Source organism: Ptychodera flava, chromosome 3, assembly GCF_041260155.1.
Source record: "Ptychodera flava strain L36383 chromosome 3, AS_Pfla_20210202, whole genome shotgun sequence".
Classification (NCBI taxonomy): Eukaryota; Metazoa; Hemichordata; class Enteropneusta; family Ptychoderidae; genus Ptychodera; species Ptychodera flava.
In genome coordinates, this window is record NC_091930.1 from 12,908,180 (window position 1) to 12,922,430 (window position 14,251).

General features: G+C 39.4%; 2 protein-coding genes across 2 annotated transcripts; one reads left to right on the forward strand and one right to left on the reverse strand.

Moving 5' to 3' along the window:
• Window positions 1-458: 458 nt before the first annotated feature.
• On the forward strand, window positions 459-7,225 carry LOC139129579 (very-long-chain 3-oxoacyl-CoA reductase-like). The gene is made up of 7 exons (XM_070695222.1): window positions 459-819; window positions 2,119-2,241; window positions 2,441-2,613; window positions 3,210-3,289; window positions 3,852-3,933; window positions 5,052-5,201; window positions 5,892-7,225. The coding sequence occupies exons 1-7, from the start codon at window positions 636-638 to the stop codon at window positions 5,997-5,999; spliced, it is 900 nt and encodes a 299-aa protein (XP_070551323.1). The 5' UTR covers window positions 459-635; the 3' UTR covers window positions 6,000-7,225.
• Window positions 7,212-13,880, reverse strand: LOC139129578 (medium-chain acyl-CoA ligase ACSF2, mitochondrial-like). Its single transcript, XM_070695221.1, has 2 exons — window positions 13,769-13,880; window positions 7,212-10,909 (listed from the first exon to the last, which is right to left on the reverse strand). Exon 2 carries the CDS (start codon window positions 10,886-10,888, stop codon window positions 9,236-9,238), a length of 1,653 nt encoding a protein of 550 aa, XP_070551322.1. The 5' UTR covers window positions 10,889-10,909; window positions 13,769-13,880; the 3' UTR covers window positions 7,212-9,235.
• Window positions 13,881-14,251: the final 371 nt, after the last annotated feature.

The window sequence follows — 14,251 nt, forward strand, 5'->3', positions numbered from 1 at the left end:
GACAGCAAATGTATACAATACTGCAAAACCTACACATAATCACACTGGAGGATATTTCTTAAGCATTTGTTTAAATTGGCGTACAGAGGTGATATCGTGAAAAACAGCAGGTAAACTGTTAAAATAATTTATTGCACGATAAATAAAGGAATTACGTGGTGTATTTGTTCTATACTCTGATACAAATTTGAACTTTGACACCCCGATTTTGAATTTTGATTTTTGAAGAGAATGGGAAGAAGTTTCCGTACCTTTTGAGCTAAATTTAAGACTTTAAGCTTAGAGGCGCATGCCACTTTGACAACACCACGCCCCCTCCCCCTATATCATAGCGGGACCGTGGCAACACCTAGACGTGCATACAGAGATACGTCACGCCTATCGTCATCGTCCTTGAACCCTAAGAGAAAGCGTTATACCACGGTCAAAGCCTAGGGTATAGCTATTGTGTTAGCCAAATCGAGGCAGTGTCATTTGATTGTCAAGTGCACGAGCAGTTATCGAATATTTGCCTCTGTCGGTCTTCTTATAAGACAAAGTCATATCACTGGCGTCTTCCTTGCAGGAGCCGTTGCTGTACATCTATAGAAGTTTTATCGACCAGTGTTTTTGCAAAGACGCAGTGAAATTTTAACATGTCACTCGATATTACCAGTTCGCTCGGCCGTCTTCAGCCCCTGTTCACCATCGCAGGCCTTATTAGCGTCTCATATGTGACGCTAAAGGTAGCGTTTTGCACTTTGAACTTTGTCAAGGTGTTCGTTTTAAGTCCATTATTGAAGTTACACGTGGATGTGAAGAAACTTGGACAGTGGGCAGGTAAGGAAATCCAGCATACTTGTATAGAACTATGTAATATCGAAAACGTGCGCCTTCAATTCGAGCTGTCCTACAGTAGTGGATACATGTATATCAGGGCTCGACAGGGTCCCTGGTTTTCGCTTTTGGCCACTTTTTTTCTGACATTGTTGGTCCACTACAATTTTACAGCCCCAATTCATTTCACAAGCCATATCCTATAAGACATGAATATTATCAATGAAATTATTTCAGTTTATAACCAGCCTTGACCTAACCTTGACTGGTAAACATTCGATCAAAGCCAAATGTTCGCTTTTATGGTTTTGATCCATTTTTTTTTATTAGATCGCACTTTTAGACAAATACTTTTCACGACTTGTGCATCAAGTAATGTTTACTGGATGAGAGTTCTGGGATAAACTGACGTATGGATCAGAACAAGGCGAGCGGAGTATATGATTGTTTTGATGAATAATCAAATCGTTCATGTTAATTGAACACCGAAAGTGGACCGAGTTAGCTTGGTTAAGCTGAAATGTCCGGGTTGCTTTATGCCTGACATGGCTTTCGGGGCTACAGTATATACGTTACTTCCATGTTTATGCTGAATATTCAAGCGCCTGTGGTCAAGGGCAAGTTGAAAACAAAATCCAGACAGCCATTGTTGTCTGAGATACGACGCAGACGATTATAAAACACAGGTCTTTTGTCTAGTTTACAGATGCGCTCATTGGTCGACCGCTTACGATGTGGCTTGCAGTATTTTACGCTAATAAGCCGAGGCAAACAGTAAAAAGTTCATTGTTTACTAATATCCCAGGGTGTTGCTGTGAACAGTTACCGAGACTTCGACAAACTCAACATAAAAGGCTTCATTTATACGTTTCGAGAGTGACAGCGTCACGTGACAGGGGCATATCAAATTGATCAAATAAGGTGAACTTGGTGGCCATGCTCTCGATCGTGAGTAACACAGTGGAGTCTAGATTTGGCGAACTGGTTGACGAGAGTTTATAAGCTATAAGCTCTTATCGGACACTCGGTATATCGACGGCTGTATCAAGAGTGACCCGTACCTACTGAGTGATGGAAAGAAAGCTATAACCCCGGTGAAATACTGTGATTTAATAATAATATTCATATGGTTAAATAGGTCTTTAACAGTCTTTATACTTTTATTATTTTTGTTCAATAAAACAATCAATATAAAGTATTTCGAAACACAATGTAATGGACATGGTAGCACCAAACATTGTGTACCCTTTCGGACTTAAATGCATTTTATCTCACCATACGTGCACTTTCACCTCTCTTCAGCTGTGACTGGCTGTACAGATGGCATTGGTAAAGCTTACGCCGAAGAGTTGGCCAAGAAAGGTCTCAACGTAGTGCTGTTGAGTCGATCTCAGGAGAAACTTGAGAGAGTTGCCAAGGAGATTGGTAAGATTGTAATTTATCTTCTATAGCGGAACTTACTATGTTTGTGTGGTGCATTTATGAAATGCTTTAAACATGGTTGCATGTGCATATTGAAGTACCGGTCTTTCATCCTTCCTTAAAAGTTGACATTGCTGTACATTGATGGCGCCCTCTATATTAATTATTTCAGACAAAATTTCACTTTTATTTTCCTCATCAGAAGGAAACTACAATGTTCAAACCAAGGTGATTGTTGTGAACTTTGCTGATGGACCAGGAGTATATTACAATATTGCAAAGGAAATGGTTGACTTAGAAATTGGCGTATTGGTCAATAACGTCGGCATGGGATCAGCTTTTGGGTACTTTGCAGATACACCAGAATTAGACAAGGTTTGTACGTCCACTAAAGTTATGAAATGATTAAACTAGGGATCCTATAACAAATAACATAAACAGGTGATTCTGCTTCATACAGAACCAACTCAACGAGGACAGGAAAACTGACCTTTTAAAGGTAAGGGGTGTCGTCGGAACTGCGCTCAAAGATCGTACGGGACCCGTACTACCGATGTAAACACTGTATCCAAGGCATGCTGTTGATTGAGGAAAGTTAAAACATTTTTGTCATAATGTAACATCGAAACGTTGCAGCTACGTTGACCTGAAGCATCTAGATACCGTGCATGAATCTGCATTGTTCGTAGACAAGAATGTTGCACATGCGCAGTTCTGCACGACCCCATCCTTTTCCATTCCCTTGAATATAATACTACCGTTGTATAAGCTACACAGAAATCGGAAACGTACATTTAGAAATAATCTACCTCTTTTTACTGAACATCTATCTCTTCGCCAATCTTGTCTTTTGCTTTAGATGTGTATCCTTAATGAGCATACGAATCCTTTTCAAAGTCTACTTTCCAGAAGATTAAGATTACAAACCTTATTGTTTTACGAATACACTCTTGACTCTTGATGATTTTCAGTACATCGATAATATCATCAATATAAATATCCTGGCAGCAACTCACATGACAGCGATCGTACTCCCAGAGATGACTAAAAGGTATACATCGTCAGTAAATTTTACATTTAATCAAAACCAATATGAAAGTGATAAGTAAGACTACCTAGCCAATGATTTCTAGGTATGTTCGCAAGAAATTTTGGAAATAAAAATTGAACGAGGATCTAACTTCTCATATTTTGTACGCCCTCAATATGGGGCGATAAACAGAAAAGTCGATAAATTTGTGCTGTATGATTCTTTTGTCTTGTGTATTCAGAAAACTTAAACTCTTTATCTTCAAAAAATCTGGGGAAAATTGAAACAGTAAGTAACACCTTGTAGTAATTGACGCCTTGATATGAATACAATTTCGCTTTAGTTATAAATTTTGAGTCAGTCTAAAAATTCTTGAGAAAGTGTGATGCCATTCATAACAAAATATTCCACAAATCAACTTCAATATTCAGACCCGCACGGTATCCAAGTGTCGAACCACTGTATCATGCAAACCAGAGTGGATGAAACTAATTGCTAGTTTGACCTATCACCTCTAAACCCTAACCTCAGTTATCAGCCTGAATGTTTTTATTTATTGGACTAATGTTGTTTCTGTTTACAGGAAAAAGGGAGCGATTATAAACATTTCATCAGGGATAGGCAAAGTTCCTACAGCTCTGTTGAATGTGTACTCAGCAACAAAGGTAAGAGAAATGCGTTATTATAGGGCAGCAAGACAAGATAAAACTTCAGAGTGTCCGATTATTTAAATTTGTGTGCCAACGTGACATTGCTTGCAACTTGAAGGAGTCTGCAAGGGTCACGGGTCATAGAATGTCATCTTTTGACACGTGTGGTTTGATTGATTTTGTTTTGTTTTGTTTGCTTTGGTTTGGTTTCAAGACGTAACCAGTAATGGAAAAAGGATGTCATTAAGTATATCCGTATCCAATACATGCATATGTTTAATCGGTTTCCAAATTTCTACTGAAACCACGTTGACAGATCTGATATGAAATTCATCGGGCACGGAATCTTCTACTTGAAATTTTCCTCCATCCACTTCAACTCATGGGTAAACAGTTTCCATTGATCCGTTGATGCTTCTTTTAAGGTATACAGTCACCTGTAATCTAAATATGCCCATATATGGTCAAAGGGGCGTTCCTTGGTATTCAAAATGCCCGTGTGAGGGCGCTGCTTTTAAAAAAGCGGCCACCCGCTTAAAGGGGAAGTTCACCAAGGATGATTTTTACATATGTGGTAGCTCTGTGGTCATTTACCCAGGAAAAACTATTTTCACCATTTATAACTCGCAAGATTTTTTACAAAAAACGATAAAATAGTACAGGAAAATATTTGAAATTCAAATGGCCGCCATCCGTGTTGTAACCCTATGGGAAAAAATTAAATTTCGGATTTTCCGAAAAACTAAGACGTTGAAAATTTTTCTTACTCCAAGAGCTTTAAAATGAGCCCCCGCAAGTAGTAGATCAGAAAAGAATTGATAAAATTTGAAAGTCCAACTATTTGTCCCCGAGACGCGTTCTACCTTAAGGAGGTACGCTACCATTCCAAAAAATGTTGGGACATTCTTGAAGTTGACTTTTCTGAAATAATCTTTATGTGTACATGGCAAAGATATGAAAAAAATATGGGGTACCCATGCAAAATTTTTGAAAAAAACACATGCCAAAATTGACAGAAAACCACTAAATCTCCCATTTTGCGAAATATTCTTTTAGGAGTACAACAACTCATGAAAAGACTAAACGTAAAATTGAAAAAACTCACTTTAAATGTATGTCTGTTCTTTCTGCAGTCAGTTATGCCATATTATGTATCTACCAACATGACAAACAACATTAGGACATGTGCGACTGTACCCAACGCAAAGCAGTATGTCAGACAGGCCTTGGCAACTGTTGGTGTGGAGAACAGAACCCATGGATATTATTCTCACGCTCTTCAGGTAAACAACGATAATATGGCATATTTTGAGTACAATGTTGTCATCTTTCCCAGCATTATTCTAAGTGGTTGACAATCACGATTTTGCGTCAGTTTTTGCAAATAAACGTATATATGTTAGAAGCCAGTGGCCCTGCAACTCCAAAATTCTGTCGGTCCAGTCGTTGCTACAACGTATTTTGGGCCGATTTGAAACATCTGTATTACACAGTCACAGAAGCGGATGACAAATATTTCAACAAAGTTTCCAATCAGTACACCTCTGCACTCAATATCTGCAATAAAAACGATTTCTACAATTTCCGTCTCTGGTGCCACAGTTACTTCTTCAGCATACCCAGAGTCTCGTCATCGTGTTTTATGTTTGTTTGTTTGTTTTGTTTGTTTTGTTTCTGCTATGTGTCAGGCCGTAATTTATGACATGGTTCCATCTTTTTCATACTCTCTCTGAACCCTTTGTCATTCTCAGAGTTTTGAAATTACATGAAATTTCATCATACTGCGCTACCGTAAATGTGAAGAGTGTTGGTCACAAGTGTGACTAAGAGAGCCAGCAAATTACATAGTTATTTTGGTTTAAATCAAGATATGTGACTGATGAAGGGAATGCAGAGGACACAACATTTTGATCATGGCACTACTATGGACTTATGTCCGCCAATGGGGTCTGTTTTCTCTTTTCCACTTACAGGGATTGGTTGTAGATGTTCTACCCACCTGGCTCGCCATCAAGCTTTCATTCTCTGTGTTGAAGAAATCATACGAACAGATCTTGAAACAGAAAACAAAATCACACTAGCCTTTCAGAAGAACAGATCCCCATGACAGAAGTGCTCCGTAGGTCACCTGTTCGATGTCATTAAACAGTACGCAACCTGTCGCTCACATCACAGATTTAATTCAACCAAATTTCGGAGAGATGGCGCAATTGTATATGAACGTTAACGATGAAAAATTATCGTTTGAACCTGGATTTGAAAATTAGTACATCTTTTTTCCTAGCTTCGCCTTCGAATAATTTGGCCTAGTGGCTGGTCGAGTATATAGAACATCAGAGATAGCGTCAATATACGTTCTCTTGTATGAGGAACACGCAACAGTAATATAAGCGTTGCCGGACATAAAAAAGGGCAGTGACTCATTTTTGGTGAGACTTTCATCTCCGGAAAAAAGAAAACACTACAAAATATAAGTATTTAGAACTGAAATTATCAAAGCTGTTGTAAAGGCCAACATAACCATGCTGTATGGCTACTGTTGTTGTTTGGTTGTGCAGCAGTCGGGGACTAGTCTCTAAATCTTAGTAATAAAAACATACATCAGCGACATGCGAATGAGACAAGAAAATCAAAAGTGTGAAGCACCCTATTGATCACATTCTCAATTTAACTATGAAAGCTTTCATGTCAGTAGTTCCCATCAAATACATGTGTAGTCCATGTGTTGCACTGAGAATAACGTGTTCAACCTCAAGGAAGATCTTCGATAAAAGAAAAGTATCACAAGTGAACCGGACAGAGAGAAATGACTTCTACAAAATGCTGTGTCGTACCTTTTATGACCACACGCCTTTCAAACCGTTTTCAGGAGAGACAGTCTGCAAATTTTTATGTAACTTGAACTAGAAATAAAAAGATTCCACTGCATATAAAAGTTTTGACATCAAGTTCCACCCTACAGGAAAGGATAACGTTGTGTTAATGCAGCCAGGTGGAAACGGTGCAGGGATATAAAAAAACTTGATTTGTTTTATTCGCATGAACCACATCCTCTTCACCACTGTAAATTAAAAATCATTTTCACGTTGGTTTCATTTACCGTGTCTAAAACCGGGGTAGAATATATGCTTGGTCACCCATTCATTCAGTATCTTTCGACAAGACAAACAACATAAGTAGTATCTCGCATCAAACAAAATTCATGAGAAATGGCCGGCTTAGTCCCTTTAAAGACATGTGGAGAAGCTACGGGGTGAAAAGAAAACGGAAAAATAACTGTATGCCAGTCATAGTAAGTTTGCTTGATCAATTTAATAATTGCTAAATTCAGTGAATATTAGAGGGCGATAATTGAATAAAAATTATTACATAATGAGAACAGAAATGTATAAATGCACAAGTAATTCATGCAAGGATATGTCGAAGTGTGTACATGCAATACATGTAAGTGTACATTGAGAACAAAAAAAATACATACAGTCAATCTATTGAAAGAATTTTTGAGGGATGCTCGGAAGCAAACGATTGCATTCCTTTGGGTAGCGTGGGGTTCGCAGATTACCTCCCGCTCAGGACCTTTTTAGTTGCCTTTCACTTTTGCAAACTAGAGTTCCGCATCCTCCTTGGACTCTTTTGGTGTATTGTCAGTGATAGCTACAGCATAGCCTGTTATTGTAAACTGATCATCTTTCAGTTTCTAACCATTGTGTTCACGATCTTCCCCTTGGATCTTCATGTTTGCCATCGGGCATAGTTGAACTTTTGATGGAATAGGTGAGATTTGTGTCGGTGATCAGGGTACAAGTGACGACTGTGGGGGCGACAAACTTGGAGAGCCAGCCTGTAATGCTTTTGCTCACTCTTACACGATAAAATGACTCATTTTTGCCGATTCTGAAATTTACTCAAAATCTTCAAAATTCATCTGTTATTACTGAGTACTTGGGGATCTCGTACGGTATGGAAAGTGCCGTACTTTTAGATTCTCACAAAATGGAGACTAACTAGACAGGGATACAGACGATCAGCCTGAGGTGTTATTGTCGTTGTTTGGAAGATACACCGCAGATGCCAGAAAATGTTCTGCCAAATTAAAATTCGATATTAAAGGAATAATATCATTGTTGTAGATTTATTTTGAAAAATTGAAATGACAAGTGAACCAATAATCGTCAAGCAGTCAAAGTAATTATAACAATTGCTTGGTACATTTATGTAGAAGACAAAGCGTATGACATTTACATAATCCTCATTAATTTAATTATTTAACATTTTATATCACCATAATCGTACCCAACAAGTAATTTATTTATGGTAAATGTTGATATCAGTAGCCTTCAGAGTCTATATTAGAGCAGTTACTTTCTGGTTTATTATAATCTAACACGTTGTTCAAGCGACAGTCTTCAATCCCCTGTTCTCGCGTCAGTGCTTATTGACACTGACTGCACCATATGTCAATCCCTTGTACCCCTGTGAAAGTTGTGTGAAGTTATTAATCAATTTTTATTTTTTTTCAGAAATGGTTGATAAAAACCTGCCCGTTTGACAAAGTCAAAATTTATCCAAGTAAAAGCAAATGCCGTCTGAAATATAGCGACTTCAGGCTTTGAAGATGTCAACAGTGAATGTAGCGTGCAGCATGTTGTTGTATATTTGAATATCCCATAGGCTTCCGTAATATATGCCATAACGATACCACTGCGAGTATCAGTAACAGCAGTAACTACTCAATGAAACCACAAACATCAGATTAAGGTCGCATACTCTGTTCACCCCGTTAGGTTTGCCGAAATCCCAAGTACGAAGACAATCATCCAAGATTTTAAGAATTGAAAACAAAAATACTGTACATTTTGTGAGCAGATGATCGTTTGAAAATGTCGGTAACCTTTCATAATTAATCTATAAAGCATCAGAAAGAGGTTTTATTTGAAGAATTTAGGTGACGGTGATAAATTAAGCAATAAAGCACACCCAGCGATTGCATACCACGAGATTTTGACCAGTTCACGACATATATGCACGAGCGATAGCGATGCTTTATTGCTATTATATCATAACAGTATATTGAAACTGGTGTGGAACGTCAAAAAACGGATTTTTGCTCAAGCTAAGAGCTCGAGCGTATGCTAGCCGTGGTATATCGCCAATATACCACGGTTCTTTTCGCGTCTCGACCAATCAGATCACTTCATTTGCGCCGCCAATATACGGGTATGATATAATTCATATTATATCACATCGGTAGTTAGTTCTGTTGCTTTGACTGATGTAAAATTTTATTAAGTCAGGCTGTTAGTGTTCATGGAGTCATCTACATTCCAAGAATCTTTTTAGCTCTTTCTTGGAGTTGTCTTGGAAGAAATTTACCAATGCGATTACTCGGCAAAGATTCAAAGAACAATATATACTTTGGAACGCGATTTTCCGGCAGAAACTGGCGCGCAAACTGCAAAATTTCATCTGCCGTTGCCTCTTCTCCTTCCCTGAGACAAACACAGGCACAGATTTCTTCGATGAATCTTACATCCGGGACGCCGATGGTTTGTGATACTTTTACCGCAGGGTGCCTGACAAGAACTCGATCCACTTCAAGCGGGTAAACATTCACCTCCCCCCTTATGATGACATCTTTCTTCCGCCCCATGATATCCAGGCAGCCATCTTCTTCCAACTTGCACATGTCGCCTGTGTGGTACCAGCCACTCTGATCCACAGTCGACTTCGTCTGTTCGTCGTCGCCCTCATACCTCAGCATTGTGTAGGGTGACCTCGTGCAAAGTTCACCGACGGTACCTCGGGGTACGACGTGACCTTTGTCATCGATTATCTTAACTTCGTAGTGATCCAGAGGATAGCCAACTTTCTGGAATTTCTCGGGATTGTTGTTAATGGTAATAAAACCAGTTTCTGTGGTTCCCAGTACTGTGTGAATGCTGAGGTTGAGCTTCTGTCTCACTTCTTCCAGCATGTCTTTCGGAATATTGTTGCCACCAGTGACAAGACACTTGAGGTTTGTCATATCCGGCTTCTTCAGTTTCCAATAGTTTAGAAAATCAACGAGATGTGTGTACATGAGCATAGCTACTGTAACGCGCTCTTCCTGGATCAAATTCACGGCAATCGCTGCATCATTTTTTGAATCTGGTATAATAACTCTGTACCCGAGACTCACACCCCCAACCATGGACAGATCCCCACCCACATGAAAAAACTGTGACATTGACATACAGCACATATCCGCTTTCACTATTTCTGCAACGTGCCTGCAGAGTACGTGAGTATTCTCTAGAGAACATTTATGTGATTTCGCTACCACCTTTGGTAATCCCGTACTGCCAGACGTAGCTAACAACATCACTTCGTCATCCGGATCAACAGTTTCTCGCAATTTTCCGACCAGTCTCAAATCATTGTGATCTCCCAACTTCATCACGTCTGCAAAGCGAATCATTCCTGGCTTTCTGTCACTGCCAAGGTGAATCACGGTTTTGAGGCTTGGTAGTTCAGCTGCAGTGAGAGAGCTACTTTCATCTGATACCTCCGGCGCGACGTTCAAAAGAACCTTTTCTTGATCACCTGGACCGATAATTAAAGCCGCCATTTTGGTTTTCTTCACCAAATGTTCCAAGTATGACTCGTTGTATCCGACTGGTACACGGACACACACCAGCTTGGCGTAGGCCATCGCGTAAAACGATGTCACCCATTCGTAACAATTATTCGCCCAGATGCCAACACGTTCACCTGGCTTGAGACCTAAGTGAACCAAGCCCGATGCTAGGTCGACGACATCTTGCCGCAGTTGTTTGAACGTGACCCGCTGTGTCTCAGATTTCAAAGCGAAGACAAATGCTTCCCGACCCGGGAAATCGGTGGCTGCTTGGTCGAGTGCATCACATAAAGTTTTTCCAGTTAATGAAATACTTGATGCAGCGTGTAGATAGCTTTTTCTAGGTACCGACATTTTTTCGTGTCCAGTTTTCACCTAAAATACAATAATACACAAGAGTGAGAATTTTAAATGATACATACTTTTGGGCAGATTTAACGATGTGCATGCTGATTTTTCTGATATCTTGAAAAGGCAATCGTAGGTAGTGTCAATACCATAATAAATCATATTGCTCCTTAAACTGGGACATGGTGTATTTTTGTAAGTATGGTCATCACATCTCGAATATCAGGAAAGGAAAGTAAACTCAACTCTTAATCTATAAACACTTGTAGAAAATATTTTGCTAGAAAATAGCGAGAAATGGACTTTTTGGGAGAATGCTGCAAGATTTGATTTATTCTCGCACTCAATGGGTGAGAATTTATTTTCTCGCCATGAGTCTGCGCGAAACAAAATTCACAAAATTCTCGCAACCAATCAGCGAGAATTTAATTTGTTTTCGCATGATTTTTTTCCTCACAGATTGACAGCAAAGAAGACAAATTGTTGCTGTTTGATTGCGATAATTTTGTTTCTTGCAGATTCATGGGCGACAAAATAAATTCTCGCCCATTGAGTGCGAGGAAAAAAATCAAATTTCGCAGCGTTCTCGCAGAAAAAAAGCGATCAAGTGTCCATTTCTCGCTATTTTCTGGCAATATTTTCTATTGTGTACCTATATTTATTTGGCAAACTGAAATGAAATGTGGCGCAAACTCAGAACATGGGACAACATGGAGAGTACGTTTGGAGGATTCTCTCACGCGACGGACATGGCGCGGTAGGCGTCACGCTGACTAGCACCATGTACCAGGTGCTGCTTAAAATGTATACGTCGATCAGAATTTAGATGTATATCACAAATTTGACCCAAAGGTCTCATGATAAAGTACAGCCTGACAGCTTGCATTGCTCCTTCTCCACTTTTATCAATTTCTCTGGACTTATGTCGAATTTAGGGGCTGTAATTTATTTCTGTATTCTGTGAGATAACAAGGGGTGCGACAGCCATAAATTAACCAGGGTTCTGCAGGACGACATCGGAAATATGTTTTAAAGGGACATTAGCTGTAACTTTTGACTATTTTTTCACTACTCTGTTTCAATGTATCAACTACAGAATTTACTATTATCCGATCATCATGACCAATGCCCGGTGTCCTGCTTGCCAACACAGCCTGTATATGTGAAATGACCATTGTTATTGTTGATAAATGTATTCTAGTCCGGACCTGAATGCAAAATTTGAAAAAATAACAATGCAGATTAAACTCATATAGGGTATATTTATGAGCTAAATATTAGGAATTTCTCCATGGTTCAGGGATTCAAACCAGAAACTGCAGATGATACACAGAACAAACAAAATAAAAAAATGACCAAAGTTACAGCTAATGGATCTTTCATTGAAGCAGAAGTGATAAGGTTTATGAAAGCCATGTCGTTCACCCTCATCAGATATCAACTACGATCTGGGTTTAATCATAGGGCCTCGAGAAAAACCTCGAGGGTCTATGGTTTAATGTGCATACACACATAGTCCCTCGTATGAATGATGATAGTATCAACTTTATGGGCGTGTCATCGCACTCGCACGGGTCTGTCACTTCCCAGCATCTAGCTGCCCGGACAAAAGACCTTGCCAAGCGAAGATGTGGGCGTTCATGAACAGCAAAGGAATGTTATCTCATGGGTCGTAGAAACACGTACACACCGGTGATGAAAGCGTTACGTGTGACCCATTTTAACCACAGCATAAAAAGTTGTCAAAAACATCATACACTGTCACAAAATGCACACGGCTGAAATTCATAAAATAACTCCGACGGAATCTCGCGTGTCTATGTCGAGCTGACAATACTGATCAAAGTGAAATTGTGAAGAGTTCATTCACAGATGCTGAGAAGAAAGTCCGGTGTTTGCAATTAATGGTAGTTTTTACAGCAACAGCATCAATAACAGGTGGTATACCAATACACTTTAGAGAATTAATGTTGTTAAATCGTCAGTAAAGATGTAAATCACACCATTCTTAGGTTCGAACAAAGCTGTTTATATTCGCATTGTTGAAATCCATTTATCATTACATTACTAAACATAAAATGTATTAAATAGACTTGTCTATCGCCATAGTTTACGTACACTTGATATTTCGATAGACAAGCTAACCAGGGCAGTGGGATAGAGGACAATGTAGCACCCAAGAGTTTCAATGAGTTACACCTGATTTCCATATGCCACCAACTTCAGGGTCAAAGTTAATATTTAAGCTCGTTACGACGTATGCGCCTCGAAAATGAAAGACTTAACTTTTGCTCAAACTTTCCTCAAGGAATCTTTCAACTGTCTAGCTCTTTCAAAATCAGGAATAAAAATTGAGGATCACCGTGCAAATTATGATACGAGAAAAACAAATTACCCAAGAGTTACCGAATCTTTGAAATTCAAAATGGCCGCCATCCCCGTATTGACTCATGAAGACGAGTAAAATTTTCGATTCTCCTAAAACCATGACCGTAAAAAGTTTTCTTACACCAAGAGCTTTAAAATGAAATCCCACAAGTGGTATATCAGAAAAGATTTGACAAAGTTTTAGAGTCCAAATATCTGCGAGGCGCGCGTTCTTCCAGCATATGTATGTCACCAGTATTTTCAGCAATTTCGGATTATAATGTCTGGATAACGGTACAGAATGTCGCGATGGCACTGTAAGTTCACGAGAACGACAAATAATGTCGCCAAGTTCCCCTTGTTTCCTCCCACAGCCAGTACCATGCTATCCCTCGACAATTTGAGGTGTGCAATAATGGTATTCTTCAGGTCGTCAACATTTGCTGAGCAAAATACAATGCGGCCCAATGGATTCTTTCCTCCCTTTAAAATATATCATAAGACTGTGGATATACTTACATGAGACAAGCCAACTCTTCAGTTATGTAATGAATGTGTCGAACAATGGGCAGAACACAGACAAACCTTTCGATTAAACAGAGTGCCAACGTCTGATATGAAATTTTAATCACGTGCACAAAGTCTAATGTAAGCTTACATGTGAAGAGGGCGTGACAGATGCCCCTTGACACCAAATTGATTAATATTAAACACATATTACCCGGTCATGAGGGCTAAACCTCAAGTGGCCATGTGTTATCAGAAACGTATCGCTATTCCACGAGGCCTTAGGCCAAGGGGCATAGCGATGTGTTTCTGGTAACACACGGCCACAAGGGGTAATAAACGAGCGCTATAGCCCGAATAAAGACCAGGTTATAGGTGTTTTATAATACACCACACGCTCATGTTGTATTAGGGAGCGTTCAGTTATTACGGCCGGGGTGGGCCGGCAAAATCCAGGGGGTGGTCACCTTAACCTTGAAAACTGCAAAGGGAGGA

Bases quoted from the DNA above. Each gene is read 5' to 3' on its own strand.
- LOC139129579 (XM_070695222.1), top strand. From the start codon at position 636: ATGTCACTCGATATTACCAGTTCGCTCGGCCGTCTTCAGCCCCTGTTC. The intron at 2,614-3,209 runs GTTTGTACGTCC...GATGATTTTCAG, and splicing joins ATACACCAGAATTAGACAAG to TACATCGATAATATCATCAA. The intron at 5,202-5,891 runs GTAAACAACGAT...TTCCACTTACAG, and splicing joins ATTATTCTCACGCTCTTCAG to GGATTGGTTGTAGATGTTCT.
- LOC139129578 (XM_070695221.1), bottom strand. From the start codon at position 10,888: ATGTCGGTACCTAGAAAAAGCTATCTACACGCTGCATCAAGTATTTCA.